General features: G+C 42.9%; 1 protein-coding gene across 1 annotated transcript in view; it reads right to left on the bottom strand.

The window, feature by feature from the left end:
- GNA12 (G protein subunit alpha 12) overlaps nucleotides 1-16,191 on the bottom strand; it is a 44,644-nt gene extending 28,453 nt beyond the window's left edge. The window contains exons 1-2 of the mRNA XM_076351444.1: nucleotides 15,695-16,191; nucleotides 2,567-2,782 (exon numbers count right to left, since the gene is read on the bottom strand). Coding sequence (XP_076207559.1) covers nucleotides 2,567-2,782; nucleotides 15,695-16,015 — 537 coding nt within the window. The 5' untranslated portion in view covers nucleotides 16,016-16,191. The remainder of the gene's footprint in view (nucleotides 1-2,566; nucleotides 2,783-15,694) is intronic.
- Between the last annotated feature and the right edge of the window lie 2,269 nt (nucleotides 16,192-18,460).

The raw sequence follows: 18,460 nt of genomic DNA, 5'->3' as shown, positions 1-18,460 counted from the left end.
ACCAAGCATATTCCATTTAATAGCTCACTTGCTAAGTAAGAAAGGGAGTGCTGATGCAGAGGTTTTCTTTAGCCTTAGTTAAAATCAGTTCAGAAAAGATTTATTTTCTCAGAGTCCACTATATCTGGCTTCTGTTTATTCATGAGTCTATATCCAGCAAGGGTTTAAACTAAAAGAAGGTATGGGTTTATACACATCATATGAATTATAAATAAGGCATCTCCTTAAACCACCTGCTTTCTTTAAGAAGTTATGCAGTTTTAAACTTTTTTTTTTTTTAAAGGAATTGTACTGCTGCTAATCCCCATGTACTCAGGGAATCAGACTTCTGCTGAACCTAGAAGCAAGGCATGGAAACTTGTTCCAGTTATTGAGGTCTTAATAATTTGTTTAGTGATCAGTCCAGAAGTAGCATTTGTATCCTTTAGAACAATCTATTACATTTAAAAAACTTTTATGCAGTAAGTGCTTTTTATCTACAATTGAGGTACTTTATAATCTCCCGGTGATTCAGCGGGCACAGTGAAATAATAGCACCCAGGATTTTCAAGTTGTTAGTGCCACAGATGCGTGCAGTGGGACCGATTCACACAGTATTTTTGTAGTACACCATATCGTTGCACTATTGACAAGTTAACAATTCTGGTGCCTGCAGCAGCTCCAGTTGCCCCAGTAACATTAAACAGGTTATATGAATGCCATCCAAAAAGATGCATGATAGAACTATACCATGGTATTGAAGATGACAGCATATTAAACGATCACTTGCATGCCTGTATGCTTCATTTTTGTGGGGCTTTTATTTTTTGGTATTTCCTGTTTAATCCTCAAAGCCAGAGAATGCAGAGGTAGGCCTACTAGTCTTGGAATGCTATTTATTCAGCTAACTGGACTTTTTTCCAGTTTGATGCAATTTTATTGCTAACCAGTACAGGAATGAACCTCCCACATGACCCCAATCTGAATCTCCCCTTAAAAACAAAACCCATGCTTGATCATAGCATTTCCCAGAAAAAAAAAAAATTCTTAACAGGCTGCTGATGCAACTATTGCTTATTATACTGGATTCTCTTAGTAGCTGTCTCGTGTTAAATTCAAGTTCCCTGTGGCATGAACCATCTTTTTATTCCACATTTGAACAGTGCTTAGAACAGCAAGTCTTAGTCTGTGTCTACAGACGCTAGGAATTATGGAACAATTAATCTATCTTCTCTCCCCGCTGCACATCCTCCCCCCCATCCCCAGTGCTGTAACATGGAAATTGTTACATTTTTAGCCTAAGGAAATGAGGTTTATACAATCATCCTGTGACAACTTTACCTAGTCATTTTATTTATTCTTCAGCCATTTACAAATCTCAAGATACTTCAGAGACAGACTTAAAAAATATGCAACATCAAGATTCAAAAAGGCATCTATTAGTGGAGACAGATGGGTACCTAAGGGCTGCAACATGAGTTTAACTACAGTATTAGACACTAGAGAACCCACACAGAGGAGCAGCATGAGGAAACAAACTGAGAATTTCACTGCTGAATTTCCCTAGTTTTTCTATAGCTGCATCGAGTTCCTTTGTAAGAGTTTAAGGGAGACTATACAAAGCAATTTTTCTATCTTCTACCTAACTCCTCTAATTAAACATTGATAGCATATCCAGGCATGAAGAATTTCACCTGTAACTGCCTTTTTTTTTTCTTCTTAAAGAAAAGCTGAATGAAGTTTGGGGACAGAACACCTGAAACAAAGAATTCTACCTGCAGATTAAAGCATAATTAATGTCAAAATCAAAGATATATTTATTAGAACAATCAGGATATCATCCCATATCATCTTCCAAGAACTAGTAACAGTGGTACTAAGGTGCACGGATCGGTACCTTGTTTCACTGAACAGAGAAGAGAGAAAAAAGTATCTCCATCTTGTACATTGGAAGAAAAAAGAGTGGATTATGAACAGCTGTCAGAAACATATTCCATACCAGAAGTACAGCTATTTTGGCACAAGAGCATGAAAACCTAACAACAAGAAAGCAAGGAAGATAGCACATTTTTAAGCTCACTGTCATCTTTCAGTTGCTTATCCAAGTTTCACTTGCAGACGTCAGGATGAAAAGAAACAGCCAAATAGCAGCAGCCGGAATGGGTGTTGTATTCACTTCAAAAGATCTGCATGCAGGAATAGTTTGCCAGTATCAATATAGCGCAAGCTGGCAGGACTGGAAAGTTACAAATTAAATGTGCCTTCATCAGTGACCTACTATGAACAGACCTACTGAGCTGCTAAAATATTTTTAGTTCAACCAATTCCTGCCTTTTTTGGTTCCTCTTGCTCTTCCAGTTTATCCAGTCATGTGCACTTTTCCACTCCCTCTTATTGCCATGTAGTTTTTCAAGTTTGGCTCCAATTACCACTTGTTTCTGCTGCTGAAGTGCTCAGATTTACAGCATTATTACAAACAGCTCATATAATGACTAAATCTTGCACGTAGCAAGCAATCTTTCAACTGAAGAGAGATTTATACAGCAGGGAACTTTTTTCCTCCCACCATGAAGATGGACATACTCACCAGCTGATACTCGCTCCTACGGCTGAAGGCTTCCTTGATTCCCGAATCCCTCCACAGCGCGCCCAGTGCAGGTACATACAGCTGGAAGGTGGCAGGCTCTATGGGCATTCCAGCTTTGTTTTCAAAAGCCATCAAAAACATTCCATGCTTCTCATTCTCGGTGTACTGCCAAGGGATCCCCAGTTTGTCCCGTGCATCAACCAGAACCCTGCAGCCCTAAAGAATGATTCAGATAAGAAAGTCAGTGATAAAAAGATTAAAGTGTAAAAGAACAAGGACTCAGAGGTACTTGAAGCTTTTTTTTTTTTGACACTATTCTGGTGAGACTGAACTCAGGAGAGAGTCATAAACATTGTTTATTGCAACATCTCCAATAGAAATAAGACAGAAAGAGCTTGCTTGTGTAAGCAACTTAGCCACAATGTATTTCTCCAGGTGGAAAAAAATACTAGCAGCAACAGCTTGTTGCAACAAGCAATACTACCAACAGATAACAGAAGTAAACATCAAATGCGTAAGAAAAGTGTTTGGGAACTAACGTATGATCCTCATAGCTGTAGTTTTAAAAGTAACACCACACCTGAAACCATATTCTTCCATCTTTTTCTTTGCATTTGGGTTTTGGATACCAAAAAGGACATACTAGCTTTCTCAAGCATTAGGAGATCAGAAGAACATTAAAAAAATATTGTTGAAAGAACATACTGTATATTCTGGTGAAGCAAAGTATATTGACCATCCAAAATTAAGGAAACTTAGTAACTTCCAGTGCTGTATGCATCCACCAACTAGTTAAACATTTAGGTAAAAAAGATAGCAATACCAAACTAGCAAGATCCAAAAAGCATGTTGCTGTAAAGCACAATTTTGACACAATCTACTTGGATGCTATATAACACAGCTATCCAACTTTACAGATTTCTTGAAAATTTGAAAAGGAAGATGAGCATCTTCCTTTGAGACACTTTCATCCAAATGGTTACCTCTAGTAGGAAAGCCCAGAGGCAAGAGGACTGAAGACATTGCATAGATTTCAAGCTACTAGGCTCAGTAAAGCAGGTGCAGTTTTCCATCAGCATCAGCTTACTTCTTGAACTTGCCACACATTTGCTAAGAAGTCATGACAGGTAGGTTTTGGTACTCTAATTCTGGAAAAAAATCTGGAAGGAAACTGATCTAGTTCTCAAATTTAACTCAGGATTACCGAGACTACTTAATTTCACATTTTGCAGTTTTTATGGAAACTTAATTTCATATTCATGGCAACAAGCCAAACACATGAGGTTAAGTAACTTGGAAACTTCAGTCTTGAATCTAACTACACCTATACTAGGTGGCCTATACATGGCCAGTAGTTATTTCTCAACAGTAAGCACCATTTTAATAATGGATAGATCTGTTAATGGCTTAGCATCTCAAGTACCATCTAATTCACAAGTAAAATCTGTGGATTATATTAAACCACTTTTCTCATTGTGTTGATCTTTTGGTTTTACAGTTTATGAAAATAAATAAAATAAAAAAACAAAATTGAAGTTCTGTTTCCACAGCTATTCACATGAACCTCCACATTATTGGACTGATTTTTTTTTTTTTTTGCATACTTCAAGCTATCAAGACTGCACGTATGTTTTCTTAACACTTGAACCTTTCACCTCTCCAGTCCTTTACCAGCACCACACAACAAGAACAGTAACCTTCCCAATGGAAATTAAGATTGGGGAGGGAAGTGAGAAGCAACTTAGTGTGAGTGTCACAGAATAGGAACTCAAAGCAAAGCATCATGGTTGTCACTATGCAACAGTGTTCCTGAAGTGCAGTTTCCCAAAATGTAAATATTTATGATTCTCTAGTGATTGTTACTTTCTTTTTATAAAGCAGAGAATATATCTCCACAATACCATGAAAAGACAAATTGAATATTTACAAACTGCTGCTTTAAATTCCAGACGTAACTATTTAGTAAATCTGTCATACAGACCAAAAGCCAACTCTCATTCCTAGTTACAGAGTTTATCCCTTTATTAACAGAAGTCTTTAGATCTGCATTATTTAACAGTGTTAACAAATGTAAGCATGAAGAAAAAACCCACTTACAAGGTTCTGTCTCTGAATTGCAGATGCTTGCACGACGTCTCACAACCTTAGTCACTTTTGCAAACCCATCACTTGCACAGAACACCATCCCAGGTGCAAGTCAAAGTCAGTGTCAGCTCCTTGCTACCCCCAGTCGAGAACTTGGAGATTAATTTTTTCCAAAGCACTGTGGTAACAGAGACCGGTGGGACGCCGCTATTTCTAGGTATTTAATGCCAGGTTTGTTTCCGTTCAGCGAGAAATGTTTATGAACAGAAACAGTTAATCGGTACTGTGTGTCGGCCAGCGATCTCCGGGAGCTCCCAGCCCACACAGACCAGCTCTGACCTTTCACCTGCTTCGGCTCCAGCTCTCTGCAACCATCTCCCCCAGCCGCTCAGTTCCAGCTTTTCTATCTTACAGCTTTCAGACTGACTTAACCCTTACCCATCCCACAGCTACCACAGTCCCTTCAGAGCATCTCAAAGGAACAATGGCAAAATCGCACAATTCCTGTCTGGATAAAGCTGTAGCGGGACCTCAGTCTTGGTGCATTTCCCCACACCGTCGTTCTGCCTCTTCCTGCTCCCACTGGAAATACGGAGGATCTCGAGAGACTGTTGTTAAGGAAAGTTTCATCATTTGTTTGGAGGAAACCACAGAACAGAGTTCCAATCAAGGGCGTAGAGACTGCTCCAGTCCCAGAATAGTCACTTATCTGCTGGCTGCTGCTCCTTGGAAACGCAGGTTTGAATCTCCCTGGGGCAAGAAGGGAACTAAACACAGACCCTATGCAAGTGCATTAACTACTATAAGGTTACTCATGGGGAGCACGTAGCATGAGCACGTTCCTCTGACTGAGAGAGAAATGGTTACCACCAAAATCACATACAGAGCCAGATATAGGTCAAAGTGGCAGATTCAGATGTAGATACATCACAGCATTAGCACTGACAAAACAGACATATATAGACACACATAGAAGGTCAATTTTAAACACTGAATGAAGAACATGAAAAATAGGAAATGGGTTAGCAGGAATGCTGAACTACGCATATCCACAGGAACAGCACCTCAAAATCAGAATTTGTAGAACACACCAGCTTTGAGATATAAACCTAAAATGCATCAGGAGTAAAAGCTTTACATAAAGAGCAAAACAGCCAATGTTTCTTCCCCCAACTCTTAGCAGTTAAAAGTATTTGTGACTCAGCAAGATCCCCAGTAAAGTGAATCTAAACTTAACGTTTCTCCATCTCCGCAAAACAGTTCTATAAATGCTACAAGCAGATGTCAGAAAGATGAGGAGAAACAGGGAAATCGCCAAATTTAGATCCCATGTATTGCTATTCTCGCATTTCAGAGTTACTGGTAACACTATTTTTTGCTGCCACAAGGAGCATTTGATAATCCTTGCCCCACAAATCTGCAGTACAAGTTACCATAGGAAAGGTTCCCTCTTTCTGGAAACACATTCAGAACACTTTCCATACCTCTTTCCTCCAAAAAGACCATCATGGGAGATAGCCAGAGAGTCACTTTCATCTATATGTAAAACTGCTTAAAAGTTTATACGTACTGTTGATGCCTAGAGGTAAAGACTTCATTTAGAAGATTAAATTTAGTTAGAATTCCTAGAATGTTCACTTATTATAGAACAAACAGAATAGTTTAATATATTTAACAATAAAATATATTTATCAAAACTGAATTTGGACTCAGATACCATTGGTACAAATAAGAAAAAAAACCCAAACAAGTCTTATTGCACATACAACACTCCCTCCCGAGCTCCAACAACAAAGGTAACACCAGACTATTTTCATTGCAGTGCTCATTTCACAGTAAACCTTCCCAGCACTGCTATGACAGTTTTTCTGATTTTCTACTACTATAGAAAATGTCAATTCACTCTTTCATTCAGAAGACTGAATAATGCCAATTACCATTCTGTTTTCAAATTTGAAATATGAAAAAAATGTGGCAACAACTTTTCATACAAAATGAACTTCCGAACAGTTCAACTGATCTAAAGCTTTTGTGCTGCAATCAAAACAGGACACAGAATAAGCACAAGTGGAAAGAATTAAAAGTCACAGATAAGGATAGTGTCAGGCATTAGAAAACGGCAAAATAGCAGCATACTGGAAGCACCAATTAGGGATGAAAAATAGGAAGTTCTCTGTTCCAGTACTTTCCTAACAATGTTTAACATATTCAAGTCACTGTATAAATCCCTGGCATGCATAAAACCTGAATAGAGACAGGGTAGAACAAGAAAAGGTGTAACAAGAGCGTGACACGCGATCTAACTCATTAAGTATTGTACCTTACACAGAAGAAAACACTAAATAGATCTAGAAATCCACAGCTTCGAAAAAAGATGACTAAGGCATGCTATATCAGAAGTCTCCAGAAACTACAAACCACTTGGAGAAAGGGAGTAGAAAAAGACTATTCTTTCCCCACCCCTTGCTACACAAGTACGAGTGGTACAGCAACACAGTTATCAAACAGAAGGTTAAACTAAAATAAGGGGTTTTCCTATACACCCCCCTGTGAGACAAACTCATTTACATAGGATGTTGGCCAAAAGTATAAATGGAATGAAAAAGCAATCAAGACAAATTGATGGAAGAAAGGTCCAAAAAGGACTATTCGATTACATTCCAGATGCAACTCCCAGCTTAAGAAGTTTCTGAAATCAAAGGCTGCCAGTAACTGGAAGAGTATACGAAAGTATCACATTGCTCTGTTCTTCTACCCGTTTTTGGGTTGGTTTTTTTTTCCATGTCAGAGACAAAGCGCTAGATCCTTGGCCTGACAGAGCACAGCTGTTCGGCACTAAGCAGAATGTTTGCTACTCACCAGCAGTATGAAGGTTTTATGAGCGTTTGCACAAATGCTCATTACTAGGACTGGCTCAAATACATTTTTTTCTTCTTTACTTTTGAAAGCGTTCTAGCTTTGAGAAAAATCCAGGTTGTCTTGTATTTTTAAACAATAATTAAGTAAATTATTTTGTGGGAATTATTAGAAAGGTTATCACCAGCTAATGTCACTTGAAGCCAGCGATGCTTGCCAATACATGAAAATAAGTGTTGCAGTATTTAAAGAGCAGCTTGATTTAAGAATATCTTACATCAGTAGTTACACTACTACATAAAACACAACATTCACCTTTTAAATTATTCACATACTCCAGTACTTGAAGGATTCGTTATTCTAAAAATCCCACACCTTTGGCCAGATGGATCAACTCAGAGGGTGAGAACACACCACAGTTAAGCACCAAACGCATAAAGGAAACAATGGGGGGGGCACTCACCCATAAGCAAGGGCAGGTTCTTCCATGCGCAAACCAACAGCCAAGTGATCAAAAGATTTGATTATTCTAGTCAAGTGTCTAGAGACAACTTGCAAAACTACTTAGAGCTTGTATACAAATAGAAAAGTCTCCTACAGTGCATTTTCTCAAAATAATTTTAAGGAACTACTACGGGGTATGAGATCACAGAGTAACTGTTACATATGAAATACTGCAGCAGCTATTTGTTAAGCTTTTACCACTAATACACTGCTCAACCTCACACCAAAGCCCTAGATCTCCAGCATCTATATCACTTATGGAAACTGTTGTTGTGAGAGAAGTGCTGATCGCTGCTGAGTTCTTGATCAGGGGACTCCAAGTCACAGCTAATAGGTAATACTGCCTTCTCCTATGGCTGTAAACCAACATGAACATTGCAGGCAACAGGGAGATTCAAACGTGTTTCCTACCGTGTGTTTTTTCTCATCGTTGTTGACAAGGAACTGTCAAAGTCTGGGGATCACAATTCACAGAGACCGATATAAATCTGAGCTAATGCCAAAACGAGTGCTCCCACCTTGGCAAGATATTTCTAATACACCCTTTGAGCCAGTGCAACAGTACAAAGCAATGCAGCTACATGAACGCAGGTCCAGCTAGACCAGCAAGTCTAACTGTACCGAAAAAATGCAACAGCTCCATGATCACTGGTGCCAATACAAGAGAGGAAACTGAATCACACTGCCATAGATGGGACTGGACTTTTTAGCAGCAATGCTTACTGGCAAGTAAAGAAAGATGATAAAATGTAACCTACTCGTGTTTTTAGAAAACATCTCTTAACCTTCTAAAAAAGACATTTTCAAATAAAATTTTTAAAAATAAAGTTGTCAGTGTTTGCAAATATAGTTGCGTGAACTTTTTTTAAATTGCTGTCTGGAACACTGGGAAGAAGGTGATCTACTACTAACCAAAGTAATAGCAAGACAATCAGGTTTTTACAGCACACTATCGCAGAAGCATTAGCTGTGTTTTTATTTGATCTATGTCCTTGGAACATTATAGCCAAGCAGCAGCAGAGAACCCAATGTCATTAAGGATAAGGTTTCATATTGCAGAGCAGTCAGTCTAACAACTAGGTACCATCAAAAGGGGCATCTTTCCTGGTAGTGTAGTTCCACCCTCTCCTGTTTGATAGGTTTGTCATTTGTCTGAGCCCACAAGCCAATCCAGTGAGCAGATATCACCAAAACCCTCATAATTTATATAAAAAGTGGTTTCCACCGCCTATATTAGTTTGCTGTAAGGTGAGACAGACACAAGGGTAGGGAAGGGTAGGTGTGGGAGCAGCACCAGTTAGCCCAGTTAGATGATGAAAAGGCTCACCAGTTATGCATGTATTTTCACCATTCACATATTCCAGTACCACCCAGGTGAGAGCAGGGCAAACAGTAAAGGTGACCTACCTTCCAGCCCAACATACAAATAAAAAATGGGAACAAAGGGGAAGCGTCATTTACTTAGTCCACAGGAACACAAACATTAAGAAACACTTGGATTAGCCACTGAATCTCTGAATTGGGAGCAGCAGTGATGTCTGCCTGTCTGGAAACTCTGAAAAGAGTCCTTGTCTCTGACTGAATCCAGCAAAATGACGATAAATGCAGAAGAAAAATACTCTCACTGCAAGCTTTACTTGCAACTAGGCACAAAGTAGAGAAACGATGACTTCAGAGGTGACGACTGGTGCAGGACATTAAAAAAGTTCCGAGTTAATGCTTTCAGAATTACATTACCAGGTTTCTCCTTTTCCTGAGACCATCACACTAATATCTAGTTCATAATTAGTTCATGCTTTCAATGGAGCGGAAGCAGCATCTGCAGTTCCAAAAGTATCCCCATCAGGTTTGGCAAGATCCTGTCATGCTGCCCTCATAAATATACTGCCACAGTAACCAGCAGATGTGCTTAGACAGAAGGGAAGGGTAGAGAGGGAGGGGCCTTCAACACTAGGATAAGACCAGTTCCTCACCCCCGCGAGGGTGAAAGAACCCAGGCAAGTGAAGGAAACTCATTTGGAAACTCTACAGCCTCCGATTCCTTCTAGCTTTTTCTCTTGTAATTTGTACTGAATTTACTTTTTCAAAAACAATGTGTACTGGTTTGCCTTTGCTCCAAAGTTTTCTTGTAAACATTGTTAGTAGCACAATTTGCTCATTTTTTTGCCAATACTGTTTCCAAGTTAATTATAAAAATATATGTATACTCAACCAACTGAATATAATGTAAGATCCCAAATTTAGTCACTCAAGTGACTAAACTTTTTGTCTGGAAAACATCAAAGTACGTGTCTACAGTCTCCAGGGACTAACTCATGTTCTGCAATACTAATGACTACATCACAAGAGCATTGTAAGCTCTATTTTGGAACAACAGTGAATATTTATCACTTACTATTGACCATTACTCCTCTTCCACTATCCACCATGATGAAGACAGATTGCTCCCTCCCAGCCCAACCAAGAGACACCCCAAATGCAAAGAGGCCACCAGAGCTGACAGAATTTATATTTACGACACAGAAAATACATTAACTGGAAGTTAGCAAGAGTTTCATTGATTAAATGAACCTGGAACAGGAAGACCAACGAGATTCATAAGGGTTTTTTTTCTTTTCTACATAATTTTGTGAATATAATTTTTCATATTAGAATAAGCACTACACGGTAAAAGCACAAAGCAAAGATAATCAGATTCAAATACCAGTTCTATCACAGAACTTTAGCACTTGTATGTTAAATTTAATGGAAAAGCTCCTAATTAGCCACAGTTCCTACAGAGTATTCTCCTTGTCATTCCTTTCAAAAGAAGCTGTCCCAGCGGAAATGAGATTGACATTGTCCTGCGACCAACTACTCAAGTACAGCTAGATCTAACTCTGAAGTAACAGATTGAGAGTCACTATCATCACCTCCTAACAGGTTACCAAATTCATTTGCATGTAAACCCAACAAAATGTGGAGTCAAATCCATTTAAAGAGTAACTAGGGTTCACATAATGGAAAGATGTGTTCTCCCTTCATTTGTAGGCTATTAAAAAAAATATGCTTGCATTATAAATGACAAGGTAATTTGGTCACTTAATGTGTAGCTCCCAACTAAATTGAGAAATATTCTTTTCCCACTTCCCAGAGTTTGTATCTGCACCTGACTGAAACCTGCAAGTTGCAAGCGAGTTTTCTTGTTTTGTTTTTCAGTGACAAGGTACAACCACCTTATAGTCAGAGACCTTAAACACAACGTAAGTCCATTCAAGGTATGCAGAGTACCTGCAACAATGAAGCAGCAGCAGTCTAGCTTTAGTATTGGTTGCAGAAGTCCAAAGTTGTTCTTAAAATGTACTTCAGCACAGGCTACTCATTTTGCCTGCTTCACTGCCACTCACATTCAAGCCATGGAGGAGAAATGCTCTCAGGTATGCCCACGTGTATTGCAACTACACTCAAAAGTCCCAAAGATACATCCTCAGGGAGTTTTCATGTTCAAAAATCTTTGGTTGTTTTTTCCCCACCCAGAGCCCGCAAATGAAGTTACACATCATTTCCTGAGTAGTCCTTTCCTCCGCAATTCCAGGCTTTTCAATTCCTTAGTCAATCACCACAATTCAGGCCACAGACAACAAGAAAACACTCACAGATGTATTGAAACCTTGAGCTGGCCTTCCCATTTTCAACATGGAAACTAGCATTACCAAAAAACTCAACAGATTATACTTCAGACTTCTAAAAGCTGAATTTTTTCTCTCTTCAGATTGAAATCTCTTAAACAAGCTGGTGCAAGTACCACTCTGGTGCTTGTAGATTACTTTAATTATTTTCTTATGCAGCTAAACCGAGTTTCTTCAAGCAGCATGATACTCTCATACTTGAAACAAAAAAAAACATTTAGACAAGGAACATCAGAGCCATGATTTATCAAGTATCTAAGCTCTTTAACTGTTATCAAAGGACGCAAGTAGAGTAGCAAGGCCAACCCATCTGTTTTGGAAGGTATCAAAAGATTACTCCTTCAGCTACAGTTAGAAGGCATCAAAATGCTCATGTAACACCACCACCCATTTCTTAGATTTGAAACTTAAGGTACACAAAAGTTTTCCAAGTTCCTCTGTATATCCAGGAGTCGCCTTAAAATTCATGCTGCAGCTGCTAGCCCTGTCCTATCCACTTTCCTCTTCCAGGTGGGTGTGCTAGTCATGAAGCCTGTGTACTCATACCAGAACATTAACACTACTGCTTTTCACTTCAATCATCAAAAAGTTCCAAAAAGTTACTTTGAAACTTAGCCTCGATTAACAAGCAAAACCCTAGTTAACCGATGACTATTTACCTTAAACCAAAGCAAAACTAGTGTATTTGAAGATCGTCCCACAAATGCCAGAAAAAGCTAGCAAGGCCCTGAACCATCACCTGTACTAAATGGAAAAGTAAATTCTGTATCATAGATTTATTTCATTTCAGCATTTTGTTTCTAACTAGGGTTTCCCAAAGTGGGGGATGAGAAACAGATAGAACAGGGTAAGGAAAGAACTCAGCATTAAGAAGATATCAGGAAAGCACGAAGCCAAAAACTCAAAATAAAGTGGAAGCTGACACTAATGTCAATTCATAGTTAGCACCGTTATTTTCGAAGAGGTTTCAGGTTCTGTTCTCTGAATCAGTTCCTTCATTCTCTGTAAGCTGTATAGACTGCGTAAATACTACTGCAATAAGCACTTTAGAAATATCAAGCACTATTGAGAGAGTAGTAATCCTCCTCCTTCAGAGAGAAGTTTAGTCATGGTTGGAAAATGAAAATTGACCATTTAATCCCAGAGATTTACACTGCATTTCTAACTCAGATCTCAGTGTTGTAGAAGCTTAACAGAACCATTGTTTGACCATGCTGAGAATCGTGTGGAAAAAGGGACTAAGGTTGCTGCAGCTGTACTTCACAACGTCAAACAGATTTATATGCTATTCGATAGGATCATTTTCGTTTCACATTATCCACGTATAGTATTATAAAAATTCATCTTATATCCTTTCTTCTAAGTTCGATACATGGCAATCTCTGCTCCATTTAGTCTTAATGATGATCATTCTAGTCTGAACTCCCTTAAAAAGTGCAAAGAACGTGTAGTCTAAACACTTTACTATGGAAAGAATGGCAATCAGGTTCATTTGACAATTTACATTGTCAAAGCAGCAAAGTAAGTTTACTTGAAACTTTTTATGGTTTTCCACAGAACAAAGTTTAATACAAGAAAATATTACACAGTTACCCTAAAATAAATGCACTGACAACATCACTCTGTTTTGAAAGCCCTGTAATTCTGTCGTGGTATTTGATTTCTTCCTGATGATGATGGCAGGAAGGATTATACCAAGGTGTTGTCAGGTTTCTTTCAGATGAGCAAAACACAAACAGAACATCTGCTGCCTTCTCCCCACACTCCAGTCTCAGACATCCTTCCCACCAGAAAACTCATTTAGTTCCCTCTGTTTTCTCTCCCTCCTTCTGCATACTCTTTCCATAGTGACCATTCCCAAGCCATTCCCCAAAACCTATGGGTGAAGAGTAAACTGTATTCTTATATGCAAGAGCCATCTCTGTCATCTGGAGAAATAAGAGAAGGAAGAGTCAGACAGATGTGGTCCACGTACCTAGAAGGGTAGCCTAACCTAACGCTCCCAGTTCACAAACTGCAAGGCCAAAAGGACGATCGGTTGAACCGTATTAACTCACTTCAAAAATAGTTCCAGAGTTTAGTTTGATGATTAGGAGGCTTAAAAAGGTGTTCAGCTGACAACGGTCCAAGAAGTGTTGTTAACTACCGGTCTTGAAATCAGAACACCTGACTGCTACCTTGAGGACCTGGAGTCCACTCTAAGTTCTGCAAATTTGCCCAAAGCCATCCAGCAGACAAGTGGTTCAAGTGCATAACTCAGTCTCCCCTACTACAAGATGGAGACACTTACTTTCCTTTCCAAAGAACACTAAATTCTACTGCTAAAAGCTCTATACCTTCTGCATACATAAAATATTACAACATTTTACCACAACTAGTATTGCTTAGACAACTTAAAGAGGAAGGAATCTCAGATTTTTTCTGTTTTCACAAATTGCTTCCTTAAAAGCCTCTGCTACTACTTTAAATCAGTACAGTAACAAATAAATCACTGGCAGTACCAAAATGAGCATTAAGACCTATAAAATAAGGCTCCTTATTTCTAGGTGTATAGATAAAACCTCATAACACTGTCTTTGCTTACTTAAGTTCAGTGAAAGAGAAGCTTCTGAGCTTCAACTTTCCTGCAGTCAATGGGCTCCTGCAATACATGTACATGCTCCTGAAAATGGACTAAGAAAAAAAGAAAAGAAAATTAGTTAACGATTTTCCTGTTCACTAACAGAAGCAAAGGCCCTTCATGGAATAGCAGCATTCTTAAAAACAAGAGTCATTGTGTGTGTGTGTGTGTGCACTTATTAAGTGCATATAAAGCTTCTATTCAAAACAAATCTGAAAACTCAGAAGTAACTCTTGTTATCCTAAACTTGCACAGTTCCCTTTCCCTTAATTTTCTATGAAGTCTCACAGAGCCTCACAAATCTATGCCCACATAAGAATGGAGACAGTCCTACAGGAAAACACAGGCAAGAAAGCAGCAGTTCTTTTAGAGAGAGATTATGAGGGTGCCGCGAGATACATTCTTAAGCGAGCTTTTTATGCTTCTTCAGGGTTTTTCTGAAATATAATCACTTCTCCTACCTGCACAGGGCATCAAAGCTTGCTTCCCAGAAAGAAACAGTATTTGTCAAGGCTGATTTTCCTTAATTGTCTGTAGACCAAGGGCTCTACCTGTAGGCTCTATCAGTAGTAGCCTTTATATTCTCCAGTCACTAGAGAAATATACTACCAGCCCTGTAAAGCCTGCACACGCATTGAACAAGAACTTTTTTGCAAAAGTACCAAAACAAAGTTATTTCCATTTCGGAGCTATGCTTGATAACATCCCACACTACCCAACTCTCAACTCTAAGGGCCTACGCTCCCCCGTTTCTAAAGATGTACCAAGTAACAACCACTCGCAGCCACAACATCTATACAGGGACCCATTTCTTGTCCCATCTTGAGGCACACAGACTCAGGGCACTTAGCAGAGGCATGGAAATTCCTCCTCATTTCTTCACATTTTGAAGTTTCTCCAATTCTGACTTAGAGGATGCTCTCATAATGTTTTTTCCAGAGCACAGGCCACACCTATATCCTCTTCCCTCTGCGTTTCCACAAAGCTCTTCTCAATCCCCTTTGCAGGGAAGTTTCCTTTGAGCCTTTTTTCATCGAGGCCTTCTGACGGACAACGCTGGAAACCCACAGAGCCTCGCCTCCCCCAGCCCGCCAGGCAGTCGCACAAAAGGTACACGCCTTCCGAAACACCTGCACCACAGAAGCCCCCTTCCCCGAAGAGAGGGCGCATCCGAGAGCTGCGGCGGAGCAACCCGGGGGGGCAGCCGCCGCCGCAGCCGCCGCCCCGGCCGAGCTCACATCCTTTTCCGACGGCGATTCTGGGCACGGCCCAAACTCCCAAAACCGCGGGATGTGTCGGCGCCGGCCTCCATCCCCGACCGCCCCGGCTGCTCTGGGCGAAGGCGGCTGGAGCCGCCGCGGCCCCCCCCGCCCCGGGCCCCCTCCCGCCCCTCACCTTGAGGATGTTCTCGTAGATGGTGGCCCGGAACTCCAGCAGCGCCTTCTGATCGAACTCGCGGCCGTGGATGATCCGCATCTGCTTGAGGAAGGTGGACTTGCCGCTCTCGCCGGCGCCCAGCAACAGGATCTTGACCAGGCGGCGCACGGCCCGCCTCTCCCGGGCCAGCATCGCGTCGATCTCCCGGCTCCGCCGCCGCGCCTCCCGCTCCGCATCGCGGCTCCGCTCCTTGCCCTCCCGCCGCGGCTGCTCCCCAGCGCGGCCCGTGGCCTCGGCCGGCAGCAGGCAGCGGCTCAGGGTGCGCACCACGCCGGACATGGCGGCTGCGGGACGGCAGAAGCGCTCACAACGCCGCGGAGACCCCAGCCAGCTCCGCCAGCATCGGGCGGAGGCCACCGAGACGCTGGGACCCGGGAGGAGGAGCAGCAGCCGCAGCCGGGGGCTAAGGGCCGGGACCGCCCATTCCCCTTCTCCCGGCTCGGCTGGGCGACGCTGCGGAGGGAGGGGAGGCGGGGTGCGGCCCGGGGAGGCCAGCCGGCCGGGGGGAGGGGTGGCGACGGCGGGGCGCGGCCGGCAGGCCCTGCCCGGGGAGGGGGCACCGCCGCCCCGCTCCTCTCCGAGCGGTGAGGGGGCGCCGAGGGGTCGGGGAGCGGCGGGAAGACGCCCCCGAGCCCCTCGGCCCAGGTTCAGCCAGCGGCCGCCTCCGGTCCCGCTGAGGCGCGGCGGGGCGGGCGGAGGGGGGGTGGGGAACGCGGAGCCCCCGGCCCCTTCAGTCAGGGAGCGCCGCCGTCGCCTGTGGAGGGAGGTGTCCACCCAGCCCTCCCGCCCGCTAACGCTGCGCCTCATTGGGCGACAGGAGTGTCGGTCAACGCCTCCCTCTTCCAATTGGAGAAGCCGACATGTGGGGCGGAGGTACGCGGGCGGCAGGGCTCAAGGCAAGGCAGGGCGGGCAGCGCCGGGAGGGACAGCGCGGGGGCGGAGCTGCCCCGCGGGAGGCGGGGCGAGCGCCAATCAGAGGCGAGAGGGCGGGCCCCCAAGCGAGGTGGTCTCGCAGGGGCGGGGCCCGGGCCTCGCTGTGGGAGAAGGCGGGTTCGCCGCGCTGGGCGTGACGTCACGTGGCGTCCCGTCCCGGGCCGTCGGCGTGAGGGGGACGCCGAGGCGGCGGGGCCCGGTCGGGGTCGGGCTGTGACGGGCCCTTCGGCGTCCCGGGCCGGCGGTGTTAACCGGGGGACGGTGTGTTAGTAACGCGCTGGGGAAAACCAAACAGCGGGGGTTATTTCACACCGGAGCGATTCAGCTGTCAGGTTGTAAAAGTCACCCAGTGACATACAGAAATGTGTCATTGCTGACACCATCAAATGAGTACACGCGGTCAGGGCACTACAGCATCCCTCGTGTCTCATTAAGCCAGTTTTTGAAACCATACAAAGACTTGTCTCTGCAGGCCGCAGCCGGAGGCTCGGCTGCCCCAGGGAGTTGCTCCCGAGCGGCTTCGGCCTGTACCGGCTGCAGCCGACGTCCAGCCTGTGCCTGGGGAGCGGCGAGGGGCCTCTGCTGCAGCCGGCGCTGGGGCTGTGCCCTCTGCTGCAGCACACGGCGACACGTGGTGGGTTTCTGCCTGAAACTTGGTTTCGTGATTGACGTCAGGTGTAATTCCTTGTGAAGCATATTGAAGCAATCTAGTGCGAGGCTGATGACGAGGCGGGGATTAAAGTATCAAAGTACACATCTGAAAGAAAATCCCCTTGGTCTCCTGATTAGGTACTGGAGGGAAAAAAAAAAAAATTTTCAGAAGCAGTGGCTGGGATCCCTGACCTGACTGCAGAATGAAATCATAAAAGACAGACGTGTGTCCTCAGTTCTATGAGATTATATGGTCCTTTCTGTATTACTTTTTTTTCTGTGCCTCCAATTATTTATGCCATAAACATCTAATCCAGCTTAAGCTTCAGATAACTTACCCTGCCCCAGGCCTGTACCAAACACTGGGGCAAGCCTAGGCTAGCACGTACTGGGGCAAGTGACACAGAGAGCTGAGGGAAACTACAAAAATGACAGATTTCATAAAAAGTTAAGATGGTCAAGAAGCCTTCAGGTGGCCCAAAAGATGAAGGAGTGACAGACTTAGAACAAAACAAAAAAAATTAAAACCTTTCATGGAAGTGAGAATCCTGTGTGACTGTTAATGACGCCGAGATGCTGTTGTCAACACTTCCCCAAAGAGCAAGTCTTTTTCTCCTCACCAAGAGGAGACACTTAAAAACACCTTTAGGTATTGCAGAAGTCAGGAGGAGAACAGCACAAGACTGTTAGTCATGAGCCATTCACTACAGCACAGAACCTTTCTTGAGGAAGTTATTTTCTCTTCCAGGATCTTACTCTTCGATTGTAGTTTGAGGCTCAGCGGCAGCTCATTCCACATATAAAATACTGCTGTAATTCATGAGTTTCTCCACCTGATGTCACCATTGCCCCACGAGAAGCCAGTCAGACCAGTGGGATGGAGACAAACAACTCAACCCTGAACCCCCCATACTCTGTAGGCCTGATTTTCAGAACAGTTGAGCGCTCAGGACTCCTGCTGGAATCCACAGATGCTAAGCTGCCTGCAAATCAGACCCTATGTAACTGTGAAGTGCCCAGATTGGTATTTTCTGATTAGCTCAGTTACTCCTGCCTCACTAGCTTTGTCTGTGCCCTACTTGAGGTCCTCTTCAGACTTCTGAGGTTCTAAGGGGTTTTGGCAGAGAATTCAAACAACTA

Source organism: Aptenodytes patagonicus, chromosome 13, assembly GCF_965638725.1.
Source record: "Aptenodytes patagonicus chromosome 13, bAptPat1.pri.cur, whole genome shotgun sequence".
In the NCBI taxonomy this organism is placed as follows: domain Eukaryota; kingdom Metazoa; phylum Chordata; class Aves; order Sphenisciformes; family Spheniscidae; genus Aptenodytes; species Aptenodytes patagonicus.
This window is presented reverse-complemented; position numbering and strand designations above follow the sequence as displayed.